The following is a 24,879-nucleotide window of genomic DNA, read 5'->3' on the forward strand; positions in this document are numbered from 1 at the left end:
CGGGGCAGTGTGGGCCGGGTGTGACTCCTACTCCACGCTGCGGTCAGAGCTGGGGGGAGATGCCAGGCTGGGAGAAGAGGAGCTCTTACGCCGCTGTCTCTTGCAGACTCCCCGCAAGCGGAAGACGAGACACAGCTCCAACCCTCCCATGGAGTGCCACGTCGGCTGGGTGATGGACTCCCGGGAGCACCGGCCACGAACTGCCTCCATCAGGTGCGGCGGGGCAGGAGGCTGCGTGTTGTAAGCGAACTGGGGAGGGAAAGACGTCCTGCCTTGCTGGGGGTGTAACAACCCAGGCAGGAGCAGTGCAGAGTTGGAGAGCTCCTCCCAATATGATGCCCATGTACATGGCATTCCCCCTACAAGAGGCTGCAGCCATGCTCACAGCTCTGCCAGTGGGCACCTCGCAGGGTGTTAGATCCCCGTGGCTCTGCAGAAGCTGGGTGGGCTGCAACCGCTTGCAGGGGCTAATGGGAGGTTCGGGATGTCGGTGAGCCCTGGGAGAGTGGGAAGGAGGCTTGACGGGGACCCTCCATGCTCAGTTCCAGCCCCTCGGAAGGGACCCCGGCCGTGGGGAGCTACGGGTGCACGCCGCAGTCGCTGCCCAAGTTCCAGCATCCCTCGCACGAGCTGCTCAAGGAGAACGGCTTCACGCAACATGTGTACCACAAGTACCGTCGGCGCTGCCTTAATGGTGGGTGTGCTCTGCGTCCTCTCCGGTGGGGCTCCAGCGCTAGCCAGTGCTTTGCGCCGTGGCAGGCAGGGGTGCAGCAGGCACAGTGCCCTCGGGCCCTGATCTCCGTGCCAGAATGGCTTGTGTCGTGGCTGCTGAGCCTGGCCGGGGTCTGCTGCTGGAGTGAGGTCCTTGGCCTCGCTGGCTGGGAGTTCATAGGGGAAGCTGCTTGTCACTGGAGGTTACGGAGGCCAAGACTCGCCAGTTCTGATGAGGGCTTAAATCCATGCCTAGGGGATGGGTTTGCGGGCAGCAGAGCAGTGTGAGCGGTCTCTTCTGACATCCCTACAGCAGTGGTACTGGATGCCCGAGGGGGTCTGACCGGGGAAGATTTCTCCCTCTGAAATCTTTGCTGTTTGCCACCATCGATGGCAGGGTGCTACACAGGTCGGGCCGTTGCTCTGACCCAGTGGCACTTCTCGTGGCTCCGGGTGTGCCCAGAAATGACCGTGGCTTTGATGGGCACAGGGGCTGCCTGGCTCCCAATACATCCCTGGCTGCTACTGGGGGTGGGGTGCAGCCCCTTTGGTACCCAGCACGGTCCCCTGACCCCGGCGGTCCACGTGTCTGCCCCACATCCCAGCATAATGGCCTCCCTTCCCACTCCCCCCTCGCAGAGCGGAAGCGACTGGGCATCGGTCAGTCCCAGGAGATGAACACGCTCTTCCGGTTCTGGTCGTTCTTCCTCCGCGACCACTTCAACAAGAAGATGTACGAGGAGTTCAAGCAGCTGGCTGTGGAGGATGGGAAGGAGGGATACAGGTAGGGGAGACATGGCTCAAGGGACCTGGCCTGCATACGGGGGCAGGGGTGGGGATGTCTCTGGGTTAGGCGGCTGTCCTTGTGCATGGAGAGTCCAGGCAGGGGTTGCTGTTCCTTGCCCCTGGCTGCAGCACCGAGGCAACGTAGCTGTGCACAGCATTCATGGGCCCGGGCCTCCTCTGCCTTGCAGGTATGGTCTGGAGTGCCTTTTCAGATACTACAGCTACGGGCTGGAGAAGAAGTTCCGCCCAGACATCTTCAAGGATTTCCAAGAAGAAACCATCAAAGATTATGAAGCCGGTAGGTGGCTCTTTCAGCTGCTCTTAGCATGGCCATGGGATCCCACCAAGTCAGGTTTGCCTCCCAGGGGCTTCCTCTGATCACTTGAGAGGGGCAGTTACATGCTGCTCCGTGTTGGCCCGGTGGGAGCAAGGATGGGCGACGAGTGTGAGCTGCTGGTGCATGTTATCCGTTCATGACAGGCTGTACCCTCACCCGGTCCAACCTAGGGAGGGTTGGACCCAGGATTTCTCAGCCCTCTCAGGGTGTTTAATGCCCCTCTGGGGGCGGCGTCACCTGGGCACTAACTGGGCGCGCCCTTACCCGAGGATGGCGGTCAGCAGGCTGTGGAGCCCCCTGAGGCCATGCTGACCCCAGCCTTCCCACCCCTCCGCACCACAGGGCAACTCTACGGGCTTGAAAAGTTCTGGGCCTTCTTGAAATATTCCAAAGCCAAAAATCTGGACATCGACAGCAAACTGCAAGAATACCTCAGCAAGTTCAAGCGCCTCGAGGACTTCCGCGTGGACGTGAGTATGCGGGCGGTCTCCTCCGTGTGTAGCCCTTCCGGAGGGGGTGTCTCAGCCTGGGGTGGGGGCGACCAGACACCTGCAGCAACACCCGGTGCGGAGTTCGGGCCATTGCGGGAGTGGTCTGCTCTGCTCCTGGGCTGCAGGGGCCTGGAGCCCGAGACTTGGAGCTGGGCTGGTCTCAGTGGGGGCAGATGACAGGACAAGGAGCAATGGGCTCAAGTTGCAGCAAAGGAAGTTGAGGGTGGATATTAGGAACAACTTTCTCATAGTAAAGCCCTGGAACAGGTTACCCAGAGAGGTGGGGGAGTCTCCATCCTTGGAGGGGTTTAAGACGCGTGTAGACAAATCCTTGGTTGGGATGCTGTCGGTGGGGCTGGTCCTGCTTGGAGCAGGGGGTTGGAGCAGATGCGACCTCCTGAGCTCCCTCATTTTCTGATTCTGTACCCTGCCCCGGTTAGGACGAGGCCAAGCTTTCCCTTTATCCCACATGGGGTCAAACAAGGAATCTGAAAGCACTCCGTGCTTGAGGTTGGGGGGATGCAGCAGAGGGGACGTTTTGCCCTCCCGCTCCATTAAATTGCGGGCCAGTGGCTCTCCGGGACAGATGAGTCCAAGCCCCGTGCAATACAGCCTGCCATGGCCCAGACCCTCTCTGCACTCCCCAGTCCGATAGCACAAGATTGAAAAGAGGGTTCAAGACCTCCATGAAGGCTGCTGCGGAGGTCATGGGTGTGTGGGTGAGGGGCATCCCAGGGTTGGGCGGTGGGCATGATAGAGCCAGCTGCAGCCCTTTCCTCCAGTGCCTTGAGCCCTGGGTGCAGGGGGGAGCTGAGCTGCCCCTGGGCTTCATCAAAAGCCTCCGTGCTCGCACGTGTGTCCAGGCAGCACTAGGCGCAGGGCGGACAGCACAGCAGAGCCGCTCTGACGCCAGCGCCTGTTCTGTTGCAGCCGCCCATGGGGGAGGAAGGCGGGCAGAAGAGATACCCGTCGACGGCAGGAGGAGACGGGAGGAAGCGCTATCCATCCCAGTCTTCTAGCAAGCCGGTCAGCCAGCCCCCTGCCTCGTCCGGCCAGCCCGCCAGAGAGGATGCCAAACCCCCGAGCCAGCCTGCCCCGGCCACGGCGGCTGTGGACCCTCACGCGCTGGGGAAGTAGCGAATATCGAGCTGCTGCTTCCTGCCGGGCGAGGGGGGTTGGCGGGGAGCTGGACCGGGGAGGGGAGGAGTGAGTGAGTGAGTGAGGCTGGGGGTGGGCAGGACGGAGCGACGAGGCGGGTGCCTGCGAACCGAATCGGATCGAATCGGCTGCTTGGGGGAACCCTTCAACGCACTCGAGGCTGGACAAGACTCTCCACGCCGAAGCCGCCTCTGCTTGCTGTACGTCACCGGCCGGAGCCAGACCCCCACACTTTCATGTCTTAGCTTCTTTCTTTTTTTCCGGGTGGGTTGGGAAGAGGGGGAGAGGTTTTGTTTTTTTTTTTCCTTTTTTATTATATATATATATCAAGTTTTAAATTATTGATCGAGGTTCGTCGGGATGGATTGCCACCGCTCAGCTCCACGCGCCCCTTCCCGAACCCCCCCCGCCTCCGGCCACCCTTCAGCCCGGAGGAGTGAGATTTCCACCCGCCCCCCAGAGCGACCTCTGGCTCTTCTGGGCTGGCTGCGACCCCGTGGAGCCCTGTCACCGTGAGCAGGCCGGCGCCTACCCCTTCCGGGGCTGCAGTGGATCCGGAGCATCGCCCCCGGGGTCGACCTCTCCTCCCCCCGATTTGCCCTTCCTCCACAGACACTTGGAAGTCAACCAAAGGAGCTTTGCCAAGTGAGGGCTGCCTCCCTCCGAGCTCAGCCGATGCCTTCCACGCCCGGACTGCAGGCAGGGGGGGCTGGGAACGCTGCACGGAGCCCCCTCCCAAACCGCCGCCGGGCATGCACAGAGACGGGCCTGCGCCCGGGCGCTTTCTCTTCCTTTCGCTTGACGACTTGCACGTGGAAAATCAACCAACCGGAGCCCCCGGACTGTGGGGACTCTTCTCCCTTTGCTGCTTCCTCGGAAATAATCATTCAAAACAAACAAACAAACAAAAAAAAGTTGCCTTATGGTGGAGCTGGAACTCGGAGACCTGCCGGCTCCCCTTCCCGACGCCGGCCGGGACCCCCCTTCTTCCCCGCCTCCAGCCGAGAGACTCCTTGCGGGGCCCACGGGCAACACCCTGCAATGCCGCTTTTGTGGTCTCGGGGAACATGGCATCAGGCTCACGGACGACCTGGCCCCTGTTGCAGCCCGGCTGTGGGCCCCGCTCCCGGCGGAGGCAGCGTCCTCCAAGACTTGTGCTATTACGTAGTGGATGCTGATACATGTATATACTGTTGTAGTGCCCTCCCTGCTGTCACCTTGCTCAGACTCACAGGGTCACTGCCGTTGTCTTTCCCCTCCCGCCAGCCCCCTAGGCAGGGGCATCTCAGTCTGTTACACTCATGCTGGGAGGGGGGGCACTGGGAGATGCAGCCGTGGCAGGCGAAGGACTGATTCCTCACTGTGGAGGAGAGAAGCAAAAGCCCCTGGAGCAGGTGACTGGTGCCGCACATGCTGGGCACAGGTAGGGTTGTACTGAAGGTGGGTCTGGAAGGTAGCTCCTTGGTTTCTCCTGCAGGTTTCCCTAGGTGCCCATCCTCTCCAGGGTTTGGGTCTGTGCGGTCCAGCCGGGCAAGGCCAGCGGGGCTGCTGTGCACTAGCCTGAATGCAGCAGGAAACGGCTGAAGAGCAAAGCTGTTCAGGGGTCTTGGACCAAGTGGCTGAGCCTGCCAGTGGTGCGGTAGGAATTGCCCCCAAGGCAAGCTGCATGCAAGCTGGGGGACTCGGGCTTCTGGTGTAAAGGTGGAAGTGGCTTCCCCTGGTGCCGCGTGCAGGGGAGATGCTTATGTGACCCCAGGATCTACCTCCATCCACGAGGGCCAGGGCTCTGCTGTTGGGCGTGTGCCCCGTGCACTGTCCTTGCAAAGCACAGGAGGCTGCTCAGTGAGCGGGTACTGGGAAGCCCCAGGTCTGGATGGTGTAGCGTACACCGCCAGCCAGCCACCACCTACCCATTTTCAGTGTTTTAAGAGGGTAACTGTTCTCCTCCCACATGTTCCACGGTTGGGGTGCTGCAGCCTGTGCGGGGTTTGAGTCTACTGCTGCTTTGTATGGAGGGATGTGAGGTTCGCAGGGAAAAGTCACTGGAGCCCAGAGCAGAGCTGGTCCCGGTGTGCTGGGCACGGGCTCCCGAGCAGCTGAGGGCTTGCTTGTGGGCGTTGCATAGCAGGAGGTGGCCACGAGCAGCCCGTGGACCGTGCTCAGCAAAAGATGCCGCTCGGACTGGCAAGGTGCTGCTTTTGCAAGGGAGCCGAGGGGCTAGCAACCCCTCAGCTCACACCCTGGCTCTGCCGAAACGCCAGTCTGCAATCGGTACCGCTTGAGGGCCTGGCATCCATGCACAGCAGGGCATCCCCATGTGGGGCCTGGTTTCAAACCTCATCTTAAATCCTGGAGGATTGCAGCCCAGGTGGGGAGGGTGAACCTGGAGCAGCATGACGGGGCTGGCGGGAGGTTGTCTGGAAGGTCATGCGTTCTCCTGCCACCCAAGCGTCTGCCTCGTTGCAACCAAGCAGATGGGAAATGAGGAGCCGGTCCACTTCGGCCACTGTCGCTGGTGGGCAGTAGGGCCAGAGACGGTCCAGGAGACCCAGAAATCCAAGCTGATTGCTTTTGAGGTTAAGAGTTTGTTGGCTTTTTTAATCTGCCAGATTCAGACCCTCTCAGATGTCAGCCCAGAGCATCCTCCTCTCCCCACTAAGTCAGTGAGTGGTCACGCAAATCGGCGTGGGTGGGTGGCCAGAAGCGAGGTCCCAGCCACGGCACCGCAGCCCAGATCCACAGGCCGTTGAGGAATAGATGGCTGTTGAGTCGGGTATTGATGGGCTGCGTCTCGCGTTGCTACAGAAGAGACTAGTGGAGGCAAGGGAGAGATGGATGTAACTGGTAGAAAGGTGGCCGCATTGCCTCCTGCAGACTGTAATAAGCCAAGGCCGTCAAGCCCTGTTCTCTACCCACTGCTCAAAAACCAGCGTCTGCGTTAAGGGGAGGGCAATGGGGTGGCCCGAGCTGGTCTCCAACGCCATGCCTAGTTGATTGTGGCCAGTGTTTGCTGACCTGGGAGGGGTCTCCCGTCTTCCGTGGCGTGCACGTGAGACGAGACGGTTCTGCAGGCGCGCCCGTCCCACCCCGCTATATAACGATGTATATAGAGGAGATGGCACGTGCCTCGGAGGAGAGAGGGGTGCTGCTTTAGGAGAGGGAGCAGCAGCGAGGCTTCCCCGGGAAGGAGCGTGGCCCTGCTCCTAGCACGGGGCGGTCCGTCGCAACCCTCCTGCCGTGCTTGGGCTGTTTCTGAGGGGTCTGCGCCTGTCCGGTGCCACAGCTTGGATTCCTGCGTCCCACGGCCCCTGGCTCAGCAGCAGCCGTTGCCTCCTGTCTTTGGGCAGGCCCGCGCTGAGGTTGACCCAAGGAAACTTTGCAAAGCAGAAGCCGGCCGTCCTCCCAGCCACCCGGGGAGAGCGGCTGGCTGGTGCCGTTCCACGGGGTTTTGTCTGGGTGCGTAAGATCAGACACGTCTCCTCTCTGGGGCCCGGTGCATCGAATGCCATTCTCATAAACGCTGGCAGTCGTGACGGGGTCCAGACCCGGTGGCTCGGGGCCCGTCTGTCGCCCCTCTGCTTCCCCGCGGGGGGCTCGTCACCCGTAACCATTGGATTCCATAGCCCCTCGTTTGCTTCTCGGTCGACCGTACTGTAACAAAAGGCATCCGATGCCTTTTTGCACCACCCCTGCCGTACTCCTGCGCACGTGCGACGCCGCAGAGGGGAGCCTTTCCGCTGTTAACGCCTCTCGGATATTTGGTTTCGTTTTCTCAAACCACCACACAAACCCCACCCGTGAAGACCTGTACGTGTCGCAGATTGTGTGTGCAACGCGCTCTTTCCTCTGTGCGTCTCTTCGAGACTTTGGTTTTGTCGGTAGCTCACTTCTTCCAATCAACGCTAGGCTCTTCATAGGGAGAGGGTTGCTACACGTGATGGGAAACGCCTCGCTGGCTCCGTTGAGTTTTTGTTTCTGATCCCTGTAATGCAAAATGAATTTGTTTTGTTTTTTTTGTTTGTTTTTTTTTTTTTTGGAAAAGCATTTCATCTCAGTGATGTGGATTGGGTGGAGTGACATACGTGTTTTTTTTTGTTTTGTTTTTAATCCTAGAGGCAATGTTTCAAAGCGTAGTTTACATCTTCACTTTCTGAAGACACTTGAACATAGGACCGATGTATCTGTGACAAGCACACCCTGGTGTTGGAAGCTCCCGAGGGGTGGGAAAAGGGCACGGGCTCAAGCCCCTCCGCTGTCCGCTTTCGTAGCCCTTTCCGTGTCCGGTCGGGCGCACTCTGGTGAACCTCCCCTTTCCTCAGTGCTACATTCCCACTTTGCACCACCCCAGAGCATCAGTCTGGTACAGCGTATTGGCTTGTGCCAACGCCATCCTTCGCGGGAGGGCAGTTGGCGTTGCTTCTTGCATTGGAGCCCTCCCGACGTAGCATTGTGTGCCTATGGAGAAGGGCAGCCGACCTCTCCCGTTCCTAAGCCCCTCGTTTTGCTCCCTGAAGAAAGGTCCTGCACTTAGGGTGGCAATCCCCATGCCACGCCACTGTGACTTGGACGCTGAGCTCGACTTGGGGAGGGTTGGAGTCGGGGGGGTCTCTTCCATTTTTCTCCCCATGCTAGGTCTTGCTCTGAGCTGCCCTAGGCTGAGCAGAGAAGAACCTGCCTTTCAGATGCGATCCGGTGGGTTGCTTTTTGTGTCCGTGCGCTCAGACTCGGTTAGGACAAAAGGGGATATCAGTTTGACCTGCCTGCCCTTCTCCAAGGGGCTTCGTGGACGTCCCAACCTCAGCCCTCCGCTCCCAAAAACAAAAAGAAACGCGTGAGCAACCTTCTTCCGCTGCATTTTATTGTAGAGACAAATTTAAAATGACGCATCACAGACCACGTATCACCGGGGAGGGAAAAATCTTGTTAATATAGCCCACTGTACATGATCCATCTTCTGTTGATAGTACATAATCTTGACCCATGTGCTAGAATCATTACCCCAGTTAAAAAGGAAAAGAGAAAAAAAAAATGTAAAATACTTGAATGAGAGCTTGTATTATAACATTAATATTATTCAGAGTATCTGCTTTCTAGGCTGATGTGATTCATTATTCTAGTAATGCTTTAGTCCTTTGTAATTTGTGGTAATTATGCTTTTTCCTTTTTAATACAAAAAATGTATAAAAATAAAAACTTCAAAAGGCCGTGCGGCTTGGGCTCTTAATTCACGTGCTTTCCCGTTCCAGGAATGAGGTGGGTGTCAAGTAGTGGCAGGAGCGTAGCCAGGACGTGAATGCTGTCTGGCTGTGTGCTGCAGGGAGAGACTTGGCTCTGGTGCATGGGGTATTCGTGAAGGCAAGAGGCCAGTAGTAGCACAAGGTAAGTGTAGAGCTCCCAAAGAGTTGTCTAAAGATAGCTTAAACTCAATCCAGTGCACTTTTTGGCTAGTTCCTGTCTTGGGACCTCCACCAGCTGTGCCCATGCATCTTAGTTGTGGCTTCTGCATCCCGCATCTTGCTTTATTGAGATGCTTTGGGATGCGTTCAGTTGTATAATGGCTTCCTAACAAGCAGGGGCTAAACCAGCTAGTTTCACAGCTCTGCCTACCAAAGAGCTGAGGAGTATGGGTGGTGATGGGCAGCACCTCTCTCAACTGAGTTCCCTTGTTGCACCGAGTTTGTGTTGGGGTGCTGCAAGTGAGGCGAGTCTCCCTGGGAGGGGTGGCCAGCCTTGCAGTGTCTGAACAAGGCTGGGCTAATTTAGTCTGCAAAAGAGGAGTCTGAGGAGGGATTTGATAGCAGCCGTCACCTCCCTGCTGGGGGGCTGCAAAGAGGATGGAGCTGGGCTGGTCTCGGGGCAGATGACAGGACAAGGAGCAATGGGCTCAAGCTGCAGCAAGGGAAGTTGAGGTTGGATATTAGGAAAAACTTTCTCATTAGGAAAGTAGTAAAGCACTGGAACAGGTTATGCAGAGAGGTGGTGCACTCTCCATCCTTGGAGACTTAAGGCCCAGCTCAAAACCTTGGCTGGGATGATGTAGTTGGGGCTGGTCCTGCTTGGAGCAGGGGGTTGGACTAGATGTGACCTCCTGAGCTCCCTTCAGTCCTCATGTCCTATGATTGTACCTGGCTGTTTTACAGAGCTCCAGGTGGCTCTAAGGAAAGGTTCTCAAAGTACCTTGGCTTTGTTTTTTCATCTTGCCTATTAATTGCTTTTAACAGTCAAACAAGTCAGTGGTTCCAGTTTGTGCAGCATATGCCACGTGGGGGAGCCAAGGGTGGGGACAGATGCCATCGAACATCTCGTTTGGGTGTTATCATATTTTTTTAGTGAATTGCCAGGTAGTTTTCAGTCCATGCCCCCACACCTAGGGGGCTGCTGGCATGAGATGGCACCAGTCACAGAAGCACAGCTCCGAATGCAGGTCGTAGCCAGACTGGTTGGGAAATCCTGGCTAACGCGGGTGGTAAAACAGTAATGTACTCCAAACCTGAAAATGGAAGTTTGCAATTCAAGTGGGTGGTCAAAAAGCAGATGTCTAAGCAGCAACCATCTCTGGGCTGCCTTGGGAATGGGTCACAGACCATTTGAGCTGGTCCTGTGCCCGCTCCTGGAGGATCTCCAGCTGCCGCAAAGCTGCCCAGAGCTGCACTGGTGGAGGCCGCAGGGAAGCAAATGCAAAACCGCTGCATGTGATTTGCTTTTTTAATTTAATAACTGCTTCTCTAGCATATCATTAGGCAATAATCATCCTGAGTCCCTCACGTGGTGCCGAGATCTAAAGCACCTGGACAGCGGCGGGGTTCACTTCGCCTTCCTGGGGGAGTCGGGGATGCTGCCAGCATGAGGCATGGGGTCGGGTCCCTTACAGGCCTGGCTTTGCTTAAAAAGCGTGTCCGTTCCATGCAAATAGTCCAGGATCCCCAAGACGCCGTAACACTGATTGAACCTGGTGACCAGAGAAGAAGTGCAGGTAGCATGATTATAGTGTGATCGCCACAGCCTGGTGCAGCTGTTTTCCCTCTGCTCTTGAACCCCATCTCCTACGTGCAGCTCCAGCAGTCCTGTTCAGTATTTCCTGAGCTAAACCAGTCTTTGTCCTCCCTCCCTGTTGCACAGACATGCCAGGTGCAGCGTTCCCCTGCTGCTCTAGGCAGCAGCAGTCCACCTACCCAGAAGATCCTCTGCAAACAGATGCTGGAGATTGCAACAGCCCAGGCAATGTCTCCTGAGCTGCAACTTGCCCTCTTTTCTTGGTACAACCCAAGGGGCCTGTTGTTTTCTGCTCTGCAGCTCGGAGTCCAGCTTGACTAACCAAGAGCCACAGAAAACAGTAAGTGATGAGTCTGAAGGTTGCAGAAAGCATCAGTCCCTGAGCTGGGTTGAGAAGCCAGTCCTCTGCATTGTAACCCACTCGGTTCTGATGTCTGCTTATATATGTTAAGGCTAAAAGCATATCTGCGCTGCCTTATTTGGCTAATTCACCAGTGTTCACAGGCTCTCCTTAATCATTGACCACTTTCAGATCCACCAGGGATGGGGTGACCCCATGCCCAGAGAAGAGGCACTACAGAGGCAGTGTAAGGGGCTTACTTGAGGTGATGGAAGTCGTGAAACTCCGGCGAGGGGAGAAAGGGCAAGCGGTAGCCGCAGTGCGAGATGCTTGTCACCGTGAGTGCAATGCACACCCACAACGTACTTGAAGTGATATGGGATTGCAGGAGGATTGGCCCAGCCATCACGGGTAATGTGTTGGAGAGCTAAGATTTAAAAATAAGTCTGCCACGTTAAACTTTCTGCTCAGCTGGTCCAAATCCCATCTCTTCTCGCTGCAGCTGCCCTCAGAGGCTGGGACCTGTCTATTAGCAGTTGTGGGGCAGTCCCAGAGAGAGAGATCCTGCTTTGTGCAGCTTACTGTCCTTGAAAGGGCTGCTCCAAAGAACCAACAGGCTTTGTTCCAGGCCCATATACTTTATCCACCTGAGCCCATCGCTGCAGGCCAGGCTCCTTCAGAAGCCCCCCCCTAGTCTTGCCTGCCCCTTGCTCCAAAAGGCCAAAGGAGCAAGCTAGAGAGCAATGCCCCATGCCCATAAATTGTGTAGCAGAGATCCTCACATTTGGGGGCATTTGTAGATACTCGCAGGGGTCAGCCTGCCCACAGGCCTTCACCCTCTAACTACACCAAGTCACTCAAGGCTGAAAAGACAGGGATCTCCCCTGCCAGGTAATTAAAACCACCTTGACCAATAACCCCCTCATGGTATCTCCCCTGCAGGAAGGCAAGCCACTGTTTGTTTGCTCTCTGAGCAGGAGGTTTCATCCTTGCCTCCCTCCATCTGTCAAGGTGATTTCCTGCTCCTGTGGGATGGCTTATACACAGTTTGCAATGCTATTACCCTGCAGCCATGCCCCGGCAGCTCCTGTGTATGTTCAGTAGCCTACCTCCTGCCTGGAGGTCGTGTAGCTAGACAAAAACCCACAGCTAGTGGGTGCACCTATGCTGTTGCAGGAGCCAGGACCCTGATGGAGCTCCGTGCCTCCTGTGAGTGCCCAGGACGCCACGTCAGATCATGGGAGATGTCATTTAGCCAAGGACATTGGCTATTAGGAAAGGCTGGGAGGGAGGTGTTAGCTTTCCAAACTACAACTTTTGTGAGATGCTGTTCAGGGCGGGGGGCAACTCTCGACAGGGATGTATTTAGCCACCATACACACTCGGAGGTTGCTTTTCTCTAAACGTTGATGTTTCCTATAATTTCCCTTGCTAAAATCCTGGCCTTAGCTGCATCTCCCGAAGTAGCATGCACGTGCACTCGGGCCATGTACAGAAAGTCACAAGGCCTTATATTGGGCCTTTCCTGCCATTATGGGATTCCCCAGAAGAAAGGGGCAAGCGGGCAGCTGGTCTTCTCCATTGCATTCGCTCTGTGATGGGGTCTACATGACTGGTCCTTGGGCAGTAGCCCCCAGAGGGTCCACTTACCAGGTGCTCGACTGGATGGCTGTACAGGGCGACCATGCTCACAGGGGCCGTCCATTCATGGTGCTTCTTGTGTATGTGCTTGTACAGAAGTGGGTGATGAAAAAGCCTGAACAGAGAGAACCAGAAGCAGAAGTCTGCCTGTTAAATCCAGTAAATGATAACCATGCAGAAGCTAAGCCTGGACGCAGCATGTTAAGATGGGTGGGGCCCTATCCTTGCTTGTAGACCTATGTAATCAACAGATAGGGGTCCAAAGTAGACAGATAACTGGCTCTTCTATATTAAAGGCCATTAAAAGACCTCGCCCCTTCTGGGGAAAAGGAGCCACTAGTAGCCCCTGCTACCCCAGGATAGAAGGACTTCTGGGTTCTAGGCTCTGCCCCCGGGGTTGTCTTCAACGTGCGTTTAATCCTATGACTGCTTTGCAGAAGGGAAGTTGTCCTTTACCTTGCATTGGTTGACTTTAGATATAAGCAAACTGCACATGAGAAAGTACCCAGCTCCTGGCTCTCCGGGGCACTAGCACTACATAAAGAAGTCATGCAATGAAGTGCTTTTCTTAGCCTGCGAACTAGTCAGAGAACTGTAGAAAATGAGGATTGGAGGGGATGGCAGGAGGTCACATCTAGTCCAACGCCCTGCTCAAACCAGGACCAGCCACAACTAGATCATCCCAATCAAGGCTTTGTCTAGCCAGGTTTTAAAAACCTCCAAGGAGGGAGAGTCCACCACCTCTCTGGGCAACCTGTTCCAGTGCTTCACATCCCAGTATGAGATGCTCCTGTGCTGAACCACCCATCTTGCTGCACCTCATCAAAACCCAAGCTTCAAGTGCCTCTCTTGGGGTGGCTCACATCTGGCCGACCCCCTCCCTGGAGCACACCTGCAAGCCTGGCGTACGCTGCCACCACCCAGGCTCAGGTCTTTGTCTGGGCCCTGTGCCACCTGGGATACACAGGCCCTGTACCCCTTGGGATTTGGGGGTGTTTCTATTAGCCTGAAGCTGTCACCAGCAGCTTCCCATGCAAAAGGAAAGTAAAATAGCTGAGCCCACCTTAGTGAGTCCTTTCCCTCTTAAGCACACACAGCGAGGCATGCTAAAACAGGTAGATTTATTGATCCAAGAGGGATAGGGTGGGGAAGAAATACCAGTAGCAAAATATAGGAAGAAAACCAACCTTGAGCAAATCTGAGTTGCTTGTCAGCCTTTTGATACGCGACTAGATTACAGTCAACTAAGTTCCTAGTTAAGTTTCTGTTAAGTTACTCACTTTTGCATCCAGAGAATGAGAGAGAGCTGCGGCGGTCTGTGCTTCTGTGTGTTTTAAAATGCCTGCCCATTAAATGCCCTCTTAAATAGCCCTCCTGACCTCACTACCTGGACCCAGTCAGGGACAGGTGTCATTTGATGCCAGCCAATTAATTTGAAAAACACTGCAGTTACCTAATGGAGTGACATGGGCATAAGCCCCTGCCCCTATGTCATGAAGTCAGAGCTCAAGACAATAGAGAGGTTAAATTCACATCATCTTACCTGAGGCCAGTCGCGTAGGCAATGGCAGCGAGTTGGATGCCTACCAACCCCAACCGGATTGATAGACACATGCGAGTGAGAGGGGGAACAGACCACCCCCAAAGAGAGAGGAGGCTGGAAGTGGATTCTCTCGCACCCTCCTCATGAGAAAGTTTTTCCTAATATCCAACTTCAACATCCCTTGCTGCAACGTAAGCCCATTGCTCCTTGTCCTGTCATCTGCCCCCACTGAGACCAGCCCAGCTCCATCCTCTTTGCAGCCCCCCTGCAGGGAGGTGAAGGCTGCTATTCAATCCCCCTCAGGTCTTCTTTTCTCCAGACTAAATCAGCCCAGCTCCCTCAGCCTGTCCTTACAACTTACATGCCCCAGCCCCGCCAAACCATTTTTGTTGCCCTTCTTTTCAGTCTTAAACTATAACAGCGCTGAGGCCCGTTCCCCTGCTCGGGTCCTGCCCAACTCACCGGTGTGAATAGTAGAAGAGAATTTCCTCTACCAGGCCAAAGATGAGCAGCTCTATGAGGACCCATCTGAAGGTGGGCAATTCTTCTCTGCAAGGGTCCCCCCACCGTTGCACGATGGGGAAAGTGAGCACCACCAGCGGGACAGAGATGAACAACAAATTAAACAGCACTGTGCGAACAGCCTGGAGCAGCTTTTTTGTATCCACCTACATGAGTAGAGGAGAGATGAGCTTGGTGACCAAAATGAAACCCTGGGGGTTTGGGGCTAAGAGGAGGGGTCCTTTGTCAAGACTCAAAGGCCTTTTACACTGGGATAGCTCGGTTGCTTCACTACTGTCTGGCTGCCCTGGGGTTCCCGCTGGTGCTTAACTCACAGGGCTGGTGCAAGGGATGAACGCCTAAGTCTACAGGCATGTGTCTCACTGCAAAGCAGCAAATCATGCGTTGTTTACCATCCACAGAGGATGCTTTCCACCTCCTTGTCGGAAGTGGGTCAGGAACTTTTCGCATTGCTCTGGCTCTAAGACGCATGGCTTGCCTGGTCATGGTGTTTTCTGGCACTCCCCATTATTTAAAAGCTGCCAGAAACAGAGAATGGGAGTCAACTATGGGTGAGGGGAAGCGCATGCACCTACTCAAACACCCCCTTCTCACAGGAGGGGCATAGTCCCAGGCATGCTCCTCGGGTCTTGCTCTGTCTTGCCCTAATAAAAACAGCGATAGATCCACCCATGTGTCTCAACATAGATGAGTCTCTTATTTCAGGATCCTTCTTTCACAAGGGCAGCCTGCTTCTGGTTTACACCTGCGGGACATCCAACTGGGAACTTTCCAACTTTATAACTTGAACTTTCTAACAGATCTTAATACAGAGCTTCTTGAGATCATCAGCCTGCCAGGGGTGTGTAATTTGGCCTCTGCACTTGTCCCAGCACTTTCAAAGAAGCTGTAACCATCTTTAGTGAAGCCTGGTAATTCTCAAGGTGGGCTGAGACTCTCCGGTGCTTTTGGAGTGGATCATGATGGGTGCAGAGCAGCGTTGTGCAATGTGCTTACACAGCTACACATAACCCTGGACTGTTTTGCCAAGTGCACAACTGCACTCCAGACGCCTCACTTTGCATATCACATCTACACCAAGACCCTTGTCTGCCTATATCCCTAGACTAATACTAATAAAAGATATCACATCTACCCAGAGACCTTTGTTTGCATTTAAGGACAGGTTTATTCATTATGAGGAAGCCTCTGAGATGCAAGGTGAATATAAGCAATCCCCCGGTTCCAGCTAGGATACTGCAGCACACACTGGGGAGGAGGGCACTGGTGCACCTGTGCACTGTGGAAGGCCAGTGGAAAGGAAACGTGCAAGCCTTGCTCCTCTTAGACACCTTTGTCCTTCCTGAAAGCAGAAGGCCAGAGGATACAGCCCTTCCCTCCTCACAAAGTGCTTATGAACTACCAAACTTAGTGCCTGTGCACCCCCCGTGCTGCATTTCCTACCCTCTGCTTTTCTTTTTTTGTCACTGGCATGCTATAATAATGGTGTATGAACCCACAGAGACCCTGGTCCAGGTCTGGGTAGTACAGATACATAAGAAAAATAGCCCTATCCCCTGAAATACTTTCAAATGACATGAGCAAGTTAGACATGAAAGAAAGCAATGGCTTTGTTTCATAGATATGGGAGCAGATACAGAAAGTGGCTGACTTGCCCATGGATGTGCACAGAACATATTGCTGAGAATGGATTCGAAATCTCAGTGCCAAGCCACTATCCCAGTGAAGGGTCCTGCTCCCTTTCTCTTTCCCCTTAGGCTGAGGAAGTGCATGAGTTATTCCTCCAGCTTTGGAAACAGTGAGAAATACGTACGGGGTCGTTTTTCCCCAGCTGAATTCGGTAACGGGTGATGAAATGGGGCTTGCCGGTCACATCAGCCACCATATAGACTCCATTAACGCACCAAAACACAAGGAATGGGACCAGCAGCGTCCCTGTGGCAGAGAGAAGAAAAGAAGCAAGGGACAGGCGCTTATGAATAAATAGGAGTCTCGGGAGGTCAGCAGTCATTTCCAGTGCAGTGCCATGCAGAGGACAGTGTCGTTTGAAAGCGACTCACCCGAAAAGTAAATGGCCTGTTTATTCCCACCAAAGAGGCGGTGAACTTTCTGCCATTGCGTCTGCCAGAAATGGTCTGCAGGCTCCCAGCTCTCCTGCCTGGCCCTGCGGGGAGAAATCCTCACAATCACACAACGTTCAACACCTTGTTATCAAAGTTGTGACCCCATTTCCCCGCTCCCCAGTGAGAGCCACGAAGCCACGGTGGTTGCGTGGTCTTACCAGACGGCAGAATTGCTGAAGGCACCAAACAGGAGCAGGCTTGTGCCGATGATGAAGGCAGATGTCTTCATGGTGGCCAACACTTTCCCTTCCTATGAGCAAGGAACAATGTAAGCTCATCTCCGCTGCCATGGACTAGCCGTTCTGATTTAGTTAATTGACACACATGCAAATGGAAGAGCTGGTCCTAGGATGCCAGGCCTCCGCCAAACCAGTCTGTCTGGGTTGGGGTTTTTCAGTCCCTCCTGTTTCTAGCTAGTGGGTTGCTTGTCTGTTCATGTAAGCCACTCTGGACCTTTCCAGATAAGGTGGGATATAAGTCTAAGCAATAATAACATGACAAAAACAAAGATTGTGCAGAAACTCCTTTCAGCTAGTCCAAGGGGTAGGGGAAAAATCAGTATTATATGAACACGCATCGCCTCCTGTCAGAAGGCATTCACTGCAGGAGCAGATATGTAGCAGATTGATGAAGCTATGTCAGGTAAGAAATGGTATTTTAATAAGAATACAAACACGTGCATCTGTAGCGAACCTGAGGCTGAGGAGGAAACATGTCTATCATACTGTTAGCCATGAAGAATTCACTTATGGCTTATTCACTTAAGAATTCACTTATTCACTTAAGACAGGATGGATTAATTTAAATCACAAATTGGAAAGCTTCAGTTTCAACCCCTGATTTGAATCTTTTCCCTTTTTAATGCACTTATTCTCTAACAAGAGGTGCCCTCTCAGGGGCAGATACAAACAGTACAGGTACAAGTTTAAAAACAACCAGAACCTTTATTTTACTTCGGTTGCAGTTGTTCTTGCTACCTACCAGCGTATACTGTAACTGGGTATTTATTCAAGCAATTATAAAGCTGAATATTTTCAAATTCTTATTAATTTTGCAAGTTCAGGGTGTTAGAAAATAGTGAAAGATATAGAGCTTCTTTACTAGATAATCAACCTGTTTCACGGTTTGTGTCAAGCAGTCGCCTTAGGATGGTAGTTGGAATCGAATGAACGATACAACAGCATGTCACACACTCTGTTTATTAAATATAGCCATAAATGTTCAGGATACACATCTCTTATCAACATACCGTTCATATTCACAACTAAATGGCTTATTAGACAGAGGGCTTCATCGTCAACAGTGAAGTAAACTGATTGTTGCAGGTTAGCTTGGGAAAATCAAATTGAGTTCTCACCTGTGAAGGAGTTCGGGGGCGTGAAGAAAACAGCCTTCCCCGGTGTTGAAAGCTGATTTAACACCTCTGCTCACTCGGGTTCCCGGTGTTTTGCAAGTGACACCTGTCAGTTCAGGAGTGTGACTTTCATTGTTCGGCAAGCTTGTACAGCTCCGACCGCTTACCGCCAGCTCAGAACTGTGTTATGGTGGGTGTGACTGTTAATGATCGTTATATGCCTCTGCCCTAATAAACGTGTCATCTTCCTGAGCAGCTAGGCCCCTCCTCTGATTGAGACTGCTGACAAGAAAGAGAGCTGGCATAGGCACTTGAGCTACATTCTCCTTTCATGTCTGCAATTTAGCTTTATTGGTGGGTAAGTCTTCCTTCCACATCTCCTGGAGTCCTTTCTACATTTCAATTTGGCAGCAGCAGCTGTCTTTCGGTAATCTGCCCAAAGAAATCAGTTCGGCCACATGCAACAGTTCTTCTGCATTTCTTTTTACTCCAACATAGAACTGGGACAAAGTAGTCAAATCTATTTTGTTATGAGTTTTGTCACAAATCACCTTACTGGCTGAAGTCAGGCAGAAGGCAGGGGAGAGTTGCACCTCAGAAACTAACTGAATCAAGGCCCCCCTGCCACATGTTACATTTAAGAGAGGATTAATCAGTCATGTCTAATTGGGAGGAGATCTTAAGTTAAGTTGTCGTGGGCAAATATTGTTCTGCATCTTCATTCATGATTTGGAGTATGGGATTGAGCATGTATTTCGCAGATTTGCTCATGACAACAATATGACTGCAGTTGCAAACGTTGTGGTGGGTAGGATTACAGTTCAGAATGACCTTAGTAAAATAGAGAAATGGTCCAACATGAATTGAATGAAATTTGGTAGAGATATGTGCAATGTCCTGCATCGAGGATGCAACAACTGCATACAGACATACGTGTAGGTCTTGACATAACCAATGCTATTTTGAGGCATGCCCAATACCATGAGCTGGATATAGGGCAAGCACAAAGCAGCTTGAGGGGATGACCAACCTGGGTGAACTATATGTGTCAAGGTGGTTTTTATCCTCCCCAAGAGGCACTGAGTGTTGGTTACAGCTAAGGCTGGGGATTGCAATGGGGCTGTGCCGATTCTCCCACTAGCTGAAAGCTCCTGGCTAAAGGGTCTCCTCCACCCCACTCAGGCTCAGACCAACCCCATAGTTGGGGGCAGAAAGGAATTTTACCCATGGCCAGATTGGTATGGACAGTGGAGGATTTTGCCTTGCTCTGTAGTGGAGGACATGGCCCTCTACCCAGGACCTCATGAGCATATATGGACAACGTTATATAAAAGCAGGACATTGCCTGCCATTGTTCTCCTGCTTTACCTGTGGCAGGTTAGGGTGTTAGGTCTATGTTGTGTCAGGGTGGAGGGGAGTCTTATGCAGAGTTTAGATTATGATTGTATGGGATGGTTGGGAAAGGGATGATCTTTGCCTCAGGCAGGGTGTGGGATTAGATATTTAACCTCTGGAGGTCCCTACTTCTCTCTGACTTCTATGACCTCCATAAGTGACATACCTAGCAATGAGAAAGTTGAAAGACAGAATGTGGGTAACAAAATAAGAGGGTTATAGCTGCTGTGAGGGGGGTCATTGGCAAGAACCCGCGACAACACTGTAGGTGAAGGCTTGCCACCCATGGAAAAACATGCAGGAGAAGAAGATTAACACTTGGGAAGCTAGGGAAGCCGAAGAAGCAAACAATGCTCAGCTGCTGTGATTGCAACCCCTGGGGTGCTGGCCAGCTTAGTCATTGCATCATTTGGAAGGTCTACATGAGCAAATCTTTGTAAACTATTTGGAGTTTTGTGTTGGTATTGCTTAATTCATTTCATATTGCCTAATAAATTGTTTTGGTGTTGCTCAGTCCATTTGGGATTCAGGGCTGGAATAGCCTCCTCCATCACTTCGTTCCATCCATGTCACCCCTTAATCAAAATTCAGTACAACAGTACAGACCAGTGAATGACTGACTAGGCTGCAGTACTGCAGAAAAGGACATGGGGTTGTAGCACACCAGAAGCTGAATATTTGCTAAGAGTGTCCTATTGTTACAAAAAGAGCCAATAACACATTAAACTGTATTAACAGGAGAGTCGTTTTCAAGTCAAGGAGAGCAATTGTTCCACTTTATTCAGCACTGGTAAGGCTTTATCTGGTGTACTGTGTCCAGTTTTAGGTATTACACTTCAAGAAAGATGTGGAAAAATTAGAAAGAGTCCAGGGGAGAGCAACAAAAATCATTAGGGGACTAGGAAAAATGACAAAACTAAAGCCTGTAAGAACTGAGAGTATTTAGTCTGGAAAAGAGAAGACCTGACAACGCCCTTCAAATATCTGCACCCATTGTTGGTAGAAGACAGCAAGCCTGCCCTCTTGTCACATAAGCACATAATACCAGATCATTGTGTACCATTTATCATCCATCAGACACAGATTAATGCTTTTCCTGTCAGTGTTTCTGCACACTTTTCAACTTCCTTCTCATCTATTGTACCCAGCAAACTTACAGCAATGCCTGCTTTATCAGGTGGAGTGCAGCCTGGCGGTAGTGACTGAACCTTGTCAATGAAATGTTTGTTTTAGACAAGACAAATGGGAGGATTTGTTGTATAAATGAACCGACCAGTCTTTTCATCTGTGGAGTCTTCCTGCAATCTGCCTGTCCTGATTACAAATTCATCCCGGGTTTTACTGGAAGGCAAAGGAAGTCTTTTATTTTTATACAGTCAATTTGCTGTCTGACATGTTTAGTTGCAGCACTGCTAACGGTACCAGCAGGTGACTCCAAAGTGGTGGACCCTGTAGATGACGGATGCACATAATTATACTTTGAAGTCTAAACTAGACCTTCAAACAAAATGGTAAAAAAAAAAAGAAGCAATTGTTACTTTTTGGGTGTGTCTACACGTGTGCATTTACTGCACAGTAACCAAAATTACTCTGGAGTATGGACGCATGTCTACACGTGCATGCCTGTACTGTGCAGTAAATATGGCAATTTACACCAACTTGAGTGTAAATTTGATACCTGCATTATGCCATTATCAAATGTATGCCTGATTAGTTACCACACAGTAATGGATATGTAGCTGCCTTACTGTGCAGTAACACTGGCCATGTCTATGTGTGCATTTATGCCAGCTTAAATTTACTGCTCAGTAAATTACTGTGGAGTAAGCAGAAATAGGCCAGCATCTACACATACAGGTATTAAAGTGCAGTAATGCTGTGTGTGGTCTGACTTAGGACTAAAGTTAGTTTCAAGTCAGACCACACACACAGTTACGGAGTAGTAAGGCATCTATACATGCATTGCTGTACAGTGACTAATCAGGCATAAATTTGACATCTGCATGATAACGGTATCAACTTTACACTCAAGTCAGCGTAGGTCGCCATATTTACTGTGCAGTATGGGCACGCACATGTAAATGCGCACCTGTACCGTGCAGCAATTTTGGTTACTGCACAGTAAATGCAGACATGTAGACATGCCTACTGTGTATGTGGACTGACTTGGGTCTAATTTTAGTCCCAAGTCAGTCCACACACAGTGTTAATGCACTTTAACACCTGCACGTGTAGACACCAGCCTATTCTCACTTACTGCAAAGTAATTTACTGTGCAGTAAATTTACGATGGAGCAAATGCCTGTGTAGACATACCCACATGTCCGCTGTGTCTTATCAGGGCACTGCTTTAAAAAAAAAAAAAGGATTGTAAATGGAAAGGTCCTTTTACTGCAGCTAGTTGTACTTGGCCAACTGTTTAAATCTAATTTATTCCAAACACAGTTTTAAAGGGAAAATAATTAATAAATCATAAGGATTACCTAAATCTACTCAATCTCTTATGTTTAGCAATATACTGAAAAGGGTGTATATCTATGTGTGTGTGGGGGGGAATCATGTGTTTAAATATTCACATTCATAAAGTCCTAACAAAACTTTACTTTTAAACAAGAAATCTTCACCTAAGTTGTTTGATTATATTAAATAATCATTTAAATATTATTTCAGAAGCCCAGCAGTAACTATAGAAATGGAAAAGATAAGTAGTTCCACAATAAGCATGCTAGTTTTATTTTGCTATACAAGTATTTTGAGGTACTTAAGTAATCCACCACACTGACAATTATAACCTAAGTGATCAATACTGGCATAGCAAGGCATGCTAGACTGTCCACAAGAACAGGACAAAAATCAATTTACTAACCAGCTGATCCCAATTATGGAGATGTGTCCATAGCATCATCTTCAAAGTCATCTCCTGGAGAGCATTTCTCAGAGTATGGTGACTAGGGCCTTGCATCTCTTTGCTGCAGCCTTTACACGTGGCGTGCACTCCTTTTTACCCCGAGGTACAGGAATCTCTTGTCAATATTTTCAAAGCAAGTCTTTTAGGACCTGCAGCCAAGGCAGCTTCTTCTCTAGTTCCTCGAGAGTTGCAAAGCTCACTAGAGGTTGCCTTCTGAGAAGCTTTGCCCCTTCTTCCCATGCTGTCCTCATTTCTACCATCGACACAATCAGTATTGCTCCCTGTCCCTCTGCCTCCTCCCTTGTGACAGAGCTCCTCTACAGCTTCCCCTCCAGAAAAACTAAAGAACTAAAACTAATCCATGACTATGGATTACCCAACTAAAGACCCTACTTGGGTAACCCATATGCCTTTTGCATACGCAGCATTTTGTGAGTTTAGAGGCAAGAAGGGAAGCCATTGAGAAACGAATGGATTTCTATCCGTACCTGTTTGTGTAGAGATGCACAGAAACAAACCAAAATATTCACTTGAATGGTACCCAGAAACAACGGCTGGTTGTTACTGGGCCCATCAGTGTTTTCCATGGCCTGGATTAAGTTTCCCTGGTAGCTGCAGTCATAAATATTTCTAGTTTGAGAAGTGAGGTCAGTAGACCTCATGCAAGAAGAAGCCATAAAGCAGGCATATGAAGCTACCCAAATCCTGAGGACTTATGTGATGGTGTCTCCTGGGGCTTGGGGCACAATCCAGACACTTGTGAGGAGTTTGTCAAGTCTAGGGCAAAAGTAGCTTCCCCCCACCGCCCCACAGACTCCCAGCCTTAAAACAAAACATGATCTCTTGTGCCACCTTTAAGTTTGCCTTGAAAGTTAGAGGTTTGTCTCTGTTTCACCCTTTCTATAGGAAAACATGCAGTAAGTAATCAAGGTTCTTGACAGGGGCTCATGGAGTCAGGATATTTATTTTTAATCGATATATTGAGAGACTATAAAAAGCATAATCCTTAAGAGATTTTGTATGAATGTCAATTTTATTTAAAGGTAGACAAGGTTCCTTGGGTGAATTTGATATCTTTTATTAGACCAACCCAAATGGTTGGAGAACGGTTATTAAGCAAGCTTTCGGGTTCAAAAACCCTTCGTCAGGCTAAGGAAGCTTCGGCAGTTGGTGTGTTATTTTATTTAAACACATTAGTTTTACAATTTACAATCTAAACACCAATAAAAATAATAACTTAAAAAAACCATCAATTCATCCATCCTGCAGGACCAGAGCAATTTACACTGAAAAGGGAAAGTACTTGTTCATCTAGACCAGGGGATCAGAGACAGCTCATGGCTCAGACCATGTGCCCAGACCATTTCACCTGGTTCCTAGAGGGATCAGAACCAGCGAGGACAGGGATCACCACCAAATTTCCAGCAAAATAGCCCCGCTAGGGACGTGGGGTGGTGGGGTGCATGACAGCACCATTAACTCCTGCTCCACCACTGCTTGCCTCACTGGGTCCAGATCCGCCCCACGAGGAACCCCAAGCACTGGATCCACCCACCAGCGCCTAGGTGAGTTTGTCACCCCGATCTAGTCCAACTCCAGCCTGCTCCAAGCAAAGCACAAAGCCCCTATATTAGTCTACCTTGTCCAGTGTTAAGTAACTCTGCTGTTTCCCTCTGAAGGTGGCTCAGTTAGCCAGGAAGCTCCGAGTGCACCCAACCTCTAAAACAGCTGTATGACGTTTCATTTGAAGGATTTACCTGCGTCCGCTCTTCAGGTGGGGTGGAGCATCCAGCGTTCCCCTTCCTCTGGGATAACAAGTGGCTTGGAGACTTTGAGGATGAAGGAATATGCTGCTGACAACAATCACAATCTTCACATTAGTTAGTCCGTGGGTGACTTTTCACCTTTAAAACTGTAATGCCCCTCCCACGGTTTTTTTGCAAGTGGGGAAAACTGCCTAATAAGTATTTTTATAGAGTGTGTTAGAGTTCAACCCAGAGAGCCCTTGGGAACAGGATGGCAAAAGAGGATGGGGAAACAAGCAACAACAATTTTTTCAGAGTCTGTTAAAACACAGCCCTCCCTTGAACCTGTCTGTTCCTGGAATATGCTGTGCCCAGGAGCCATTTCAGCCCACCTGGGAGTACACAAGCAAGTCTTATGAAATGGGAGCGACACAAACTTTTTCTATCGTGATGCCAGGATGAAAAACTAAATAGAGAGTTTTAAAAAATCTGCTCCTGCAGAATAAATTGCTGGCAAGGGATTAACATTTGAGGACACCGTGCAATCTTAACTCGCGTAGCATAGGGGATGGGGTGCCAGAGGTTGGTAACGTGATAAGGGAGCTTATCACCGCTTGGTCGCTGCTTGGAATCCAGCCCAGGTTAGCAATGACTGAAAACGGTTACCAATATGAGGGCTTTTGAAATCCCGAGCAGGCAGGAGTCCATGGCATAGCAAACAGCCCTGTCCTTGGCCCAGACTGATTCCTTCGCTGACAGTCTCCGCAGCCCGGCCGAGGTTTAGAGGCACGGAGACTGAACTACCTCTCCATGGGTATGGGAGACTGTGCAT

General features: G+C 51.2%; 2 protein-coding genes across 7 annotated transcripts in view; one reads left to right on the plus strand and one right to left on the minus strand.

Annotated features, from left to right (window-relative positions):
- The window catches only part of LARP1 (La ribonucleoprotein 1, translational regulator), a 46,721-nt gene extending 38,034 nt beyond the window's left edge, over positions 1–8,687 (plus strand). For all 4 annotated transcript variants that reach the window (XM_059712935.1, XM_059712932.1, XM_059712933.1 and 1 more), the window contains exons 14-19: positions 107–213; positions 543–694; positions 1,351–1,495; positions 1,686–1,795; positions 2,177–2,304; positions 3,256–8,687. In XM_059712935.1, coding sequence (XP_059568918.1) covers positions 107–213; positions 543–694; positions 1,351–1,495; positions 1,686–1,795; positions 2,177–2,304; positions 3,256–3,462 — 849 coding nt within the window. In that variant the 3' untranslated portion in view covers positions 3,463–8,687. The remainder of the gene's footprint in view (positions 1–106; positions 214–542; positions 695–1,350; positions 1,496–1,685; positions 1,796–2,176; positions 2,305–3,255) is intronic.
- Positions 8,688–10,174: 1,487 nt separating this feature from the next.
- On the minus strand, positions 10,175–24,333 carry FAXDC2 (fatty acid hydroxylase domain containing 2). 3 transcript variants are annotated; one of them, XM_019475985.2, is made up of 9 exons: positions 24,060–24,332; positions 18,003–18,105; positions 16,804–16,895; positions 16,583–16,686; positions 16,336–16,457; positions 14,463–14,668; positions 12,467–12,572; positions 11,077–11,243; positions 10,175–10,432 (listed from the first exon to the last, which is right to left on the minus strand). In XM_019475985.2, the coding sequence occupies exons 3-9, from the start codon at positions 16,872–16,874 to the stop codon at positions 10,288–10,290; spliced, it is 921 nt and encodes a 306-aa protein (XP_019331530.2). In that variant the 5' UTR covers positions 16,875–16,895; positions 18,003–18,105; positions 24,060–24,332; the 3' UTR covers positions 10,175–10,287. The 3 variants fall into 3 exon arrangements, with proteins under 3 accessions (XP_019331530.2, XP_019331528.2, XP_019331529.2); XM_019475983.2 differs by lacking the exon at positions 18,003–18,105 and having other exon boundaries at positions 24,060–24,333; XM_019475984.2 differs by lacking the exon at positions 24,060–24,332 and having other exon boundaries at positions 18,003–18,285.
- Positions 24,334–24,879: the final 546 nt, after the last annotated feature.

This window comes from Alligator mississippiensis, chromosome 9 (assembly GCF_030867095.1).
Source record: "Alligator mississippiensis isolate rAllMis1 chromosome 9, rAllMis1, whole genome shotgun sequence".
NCBI lineage: Eukaryota > Metazoa > Chordata > Crocodylia > Alligatoridae > Alligator > Alligator mississippiensis.

Excerpts from the sequence above, each read along its gene's own strand:
- FAXDC2 (XM_019475983.2), bottom strand. The coding sequence starts at position 16,874 with ATGAAGACATCTGCCTTCATCATCGGCACAAGCCTGCTCCTGTTTGGT. Across the intron at positions 14,669-16,335 it reads AGCTGGGGAAAAACGACCCC|GTGGATACAAAAAAGCTGCT; the intron begins GTACGTATTTCT and ends CTACTCATGTAG. Across the intron at positions 12,573-14,462 it reads CTCTTCTACTATTCACACCG|GCTTTTTCATCACCCACTTC; the intron begins GTGAGTTGGGCA and ends CTCTCTGTTCAG.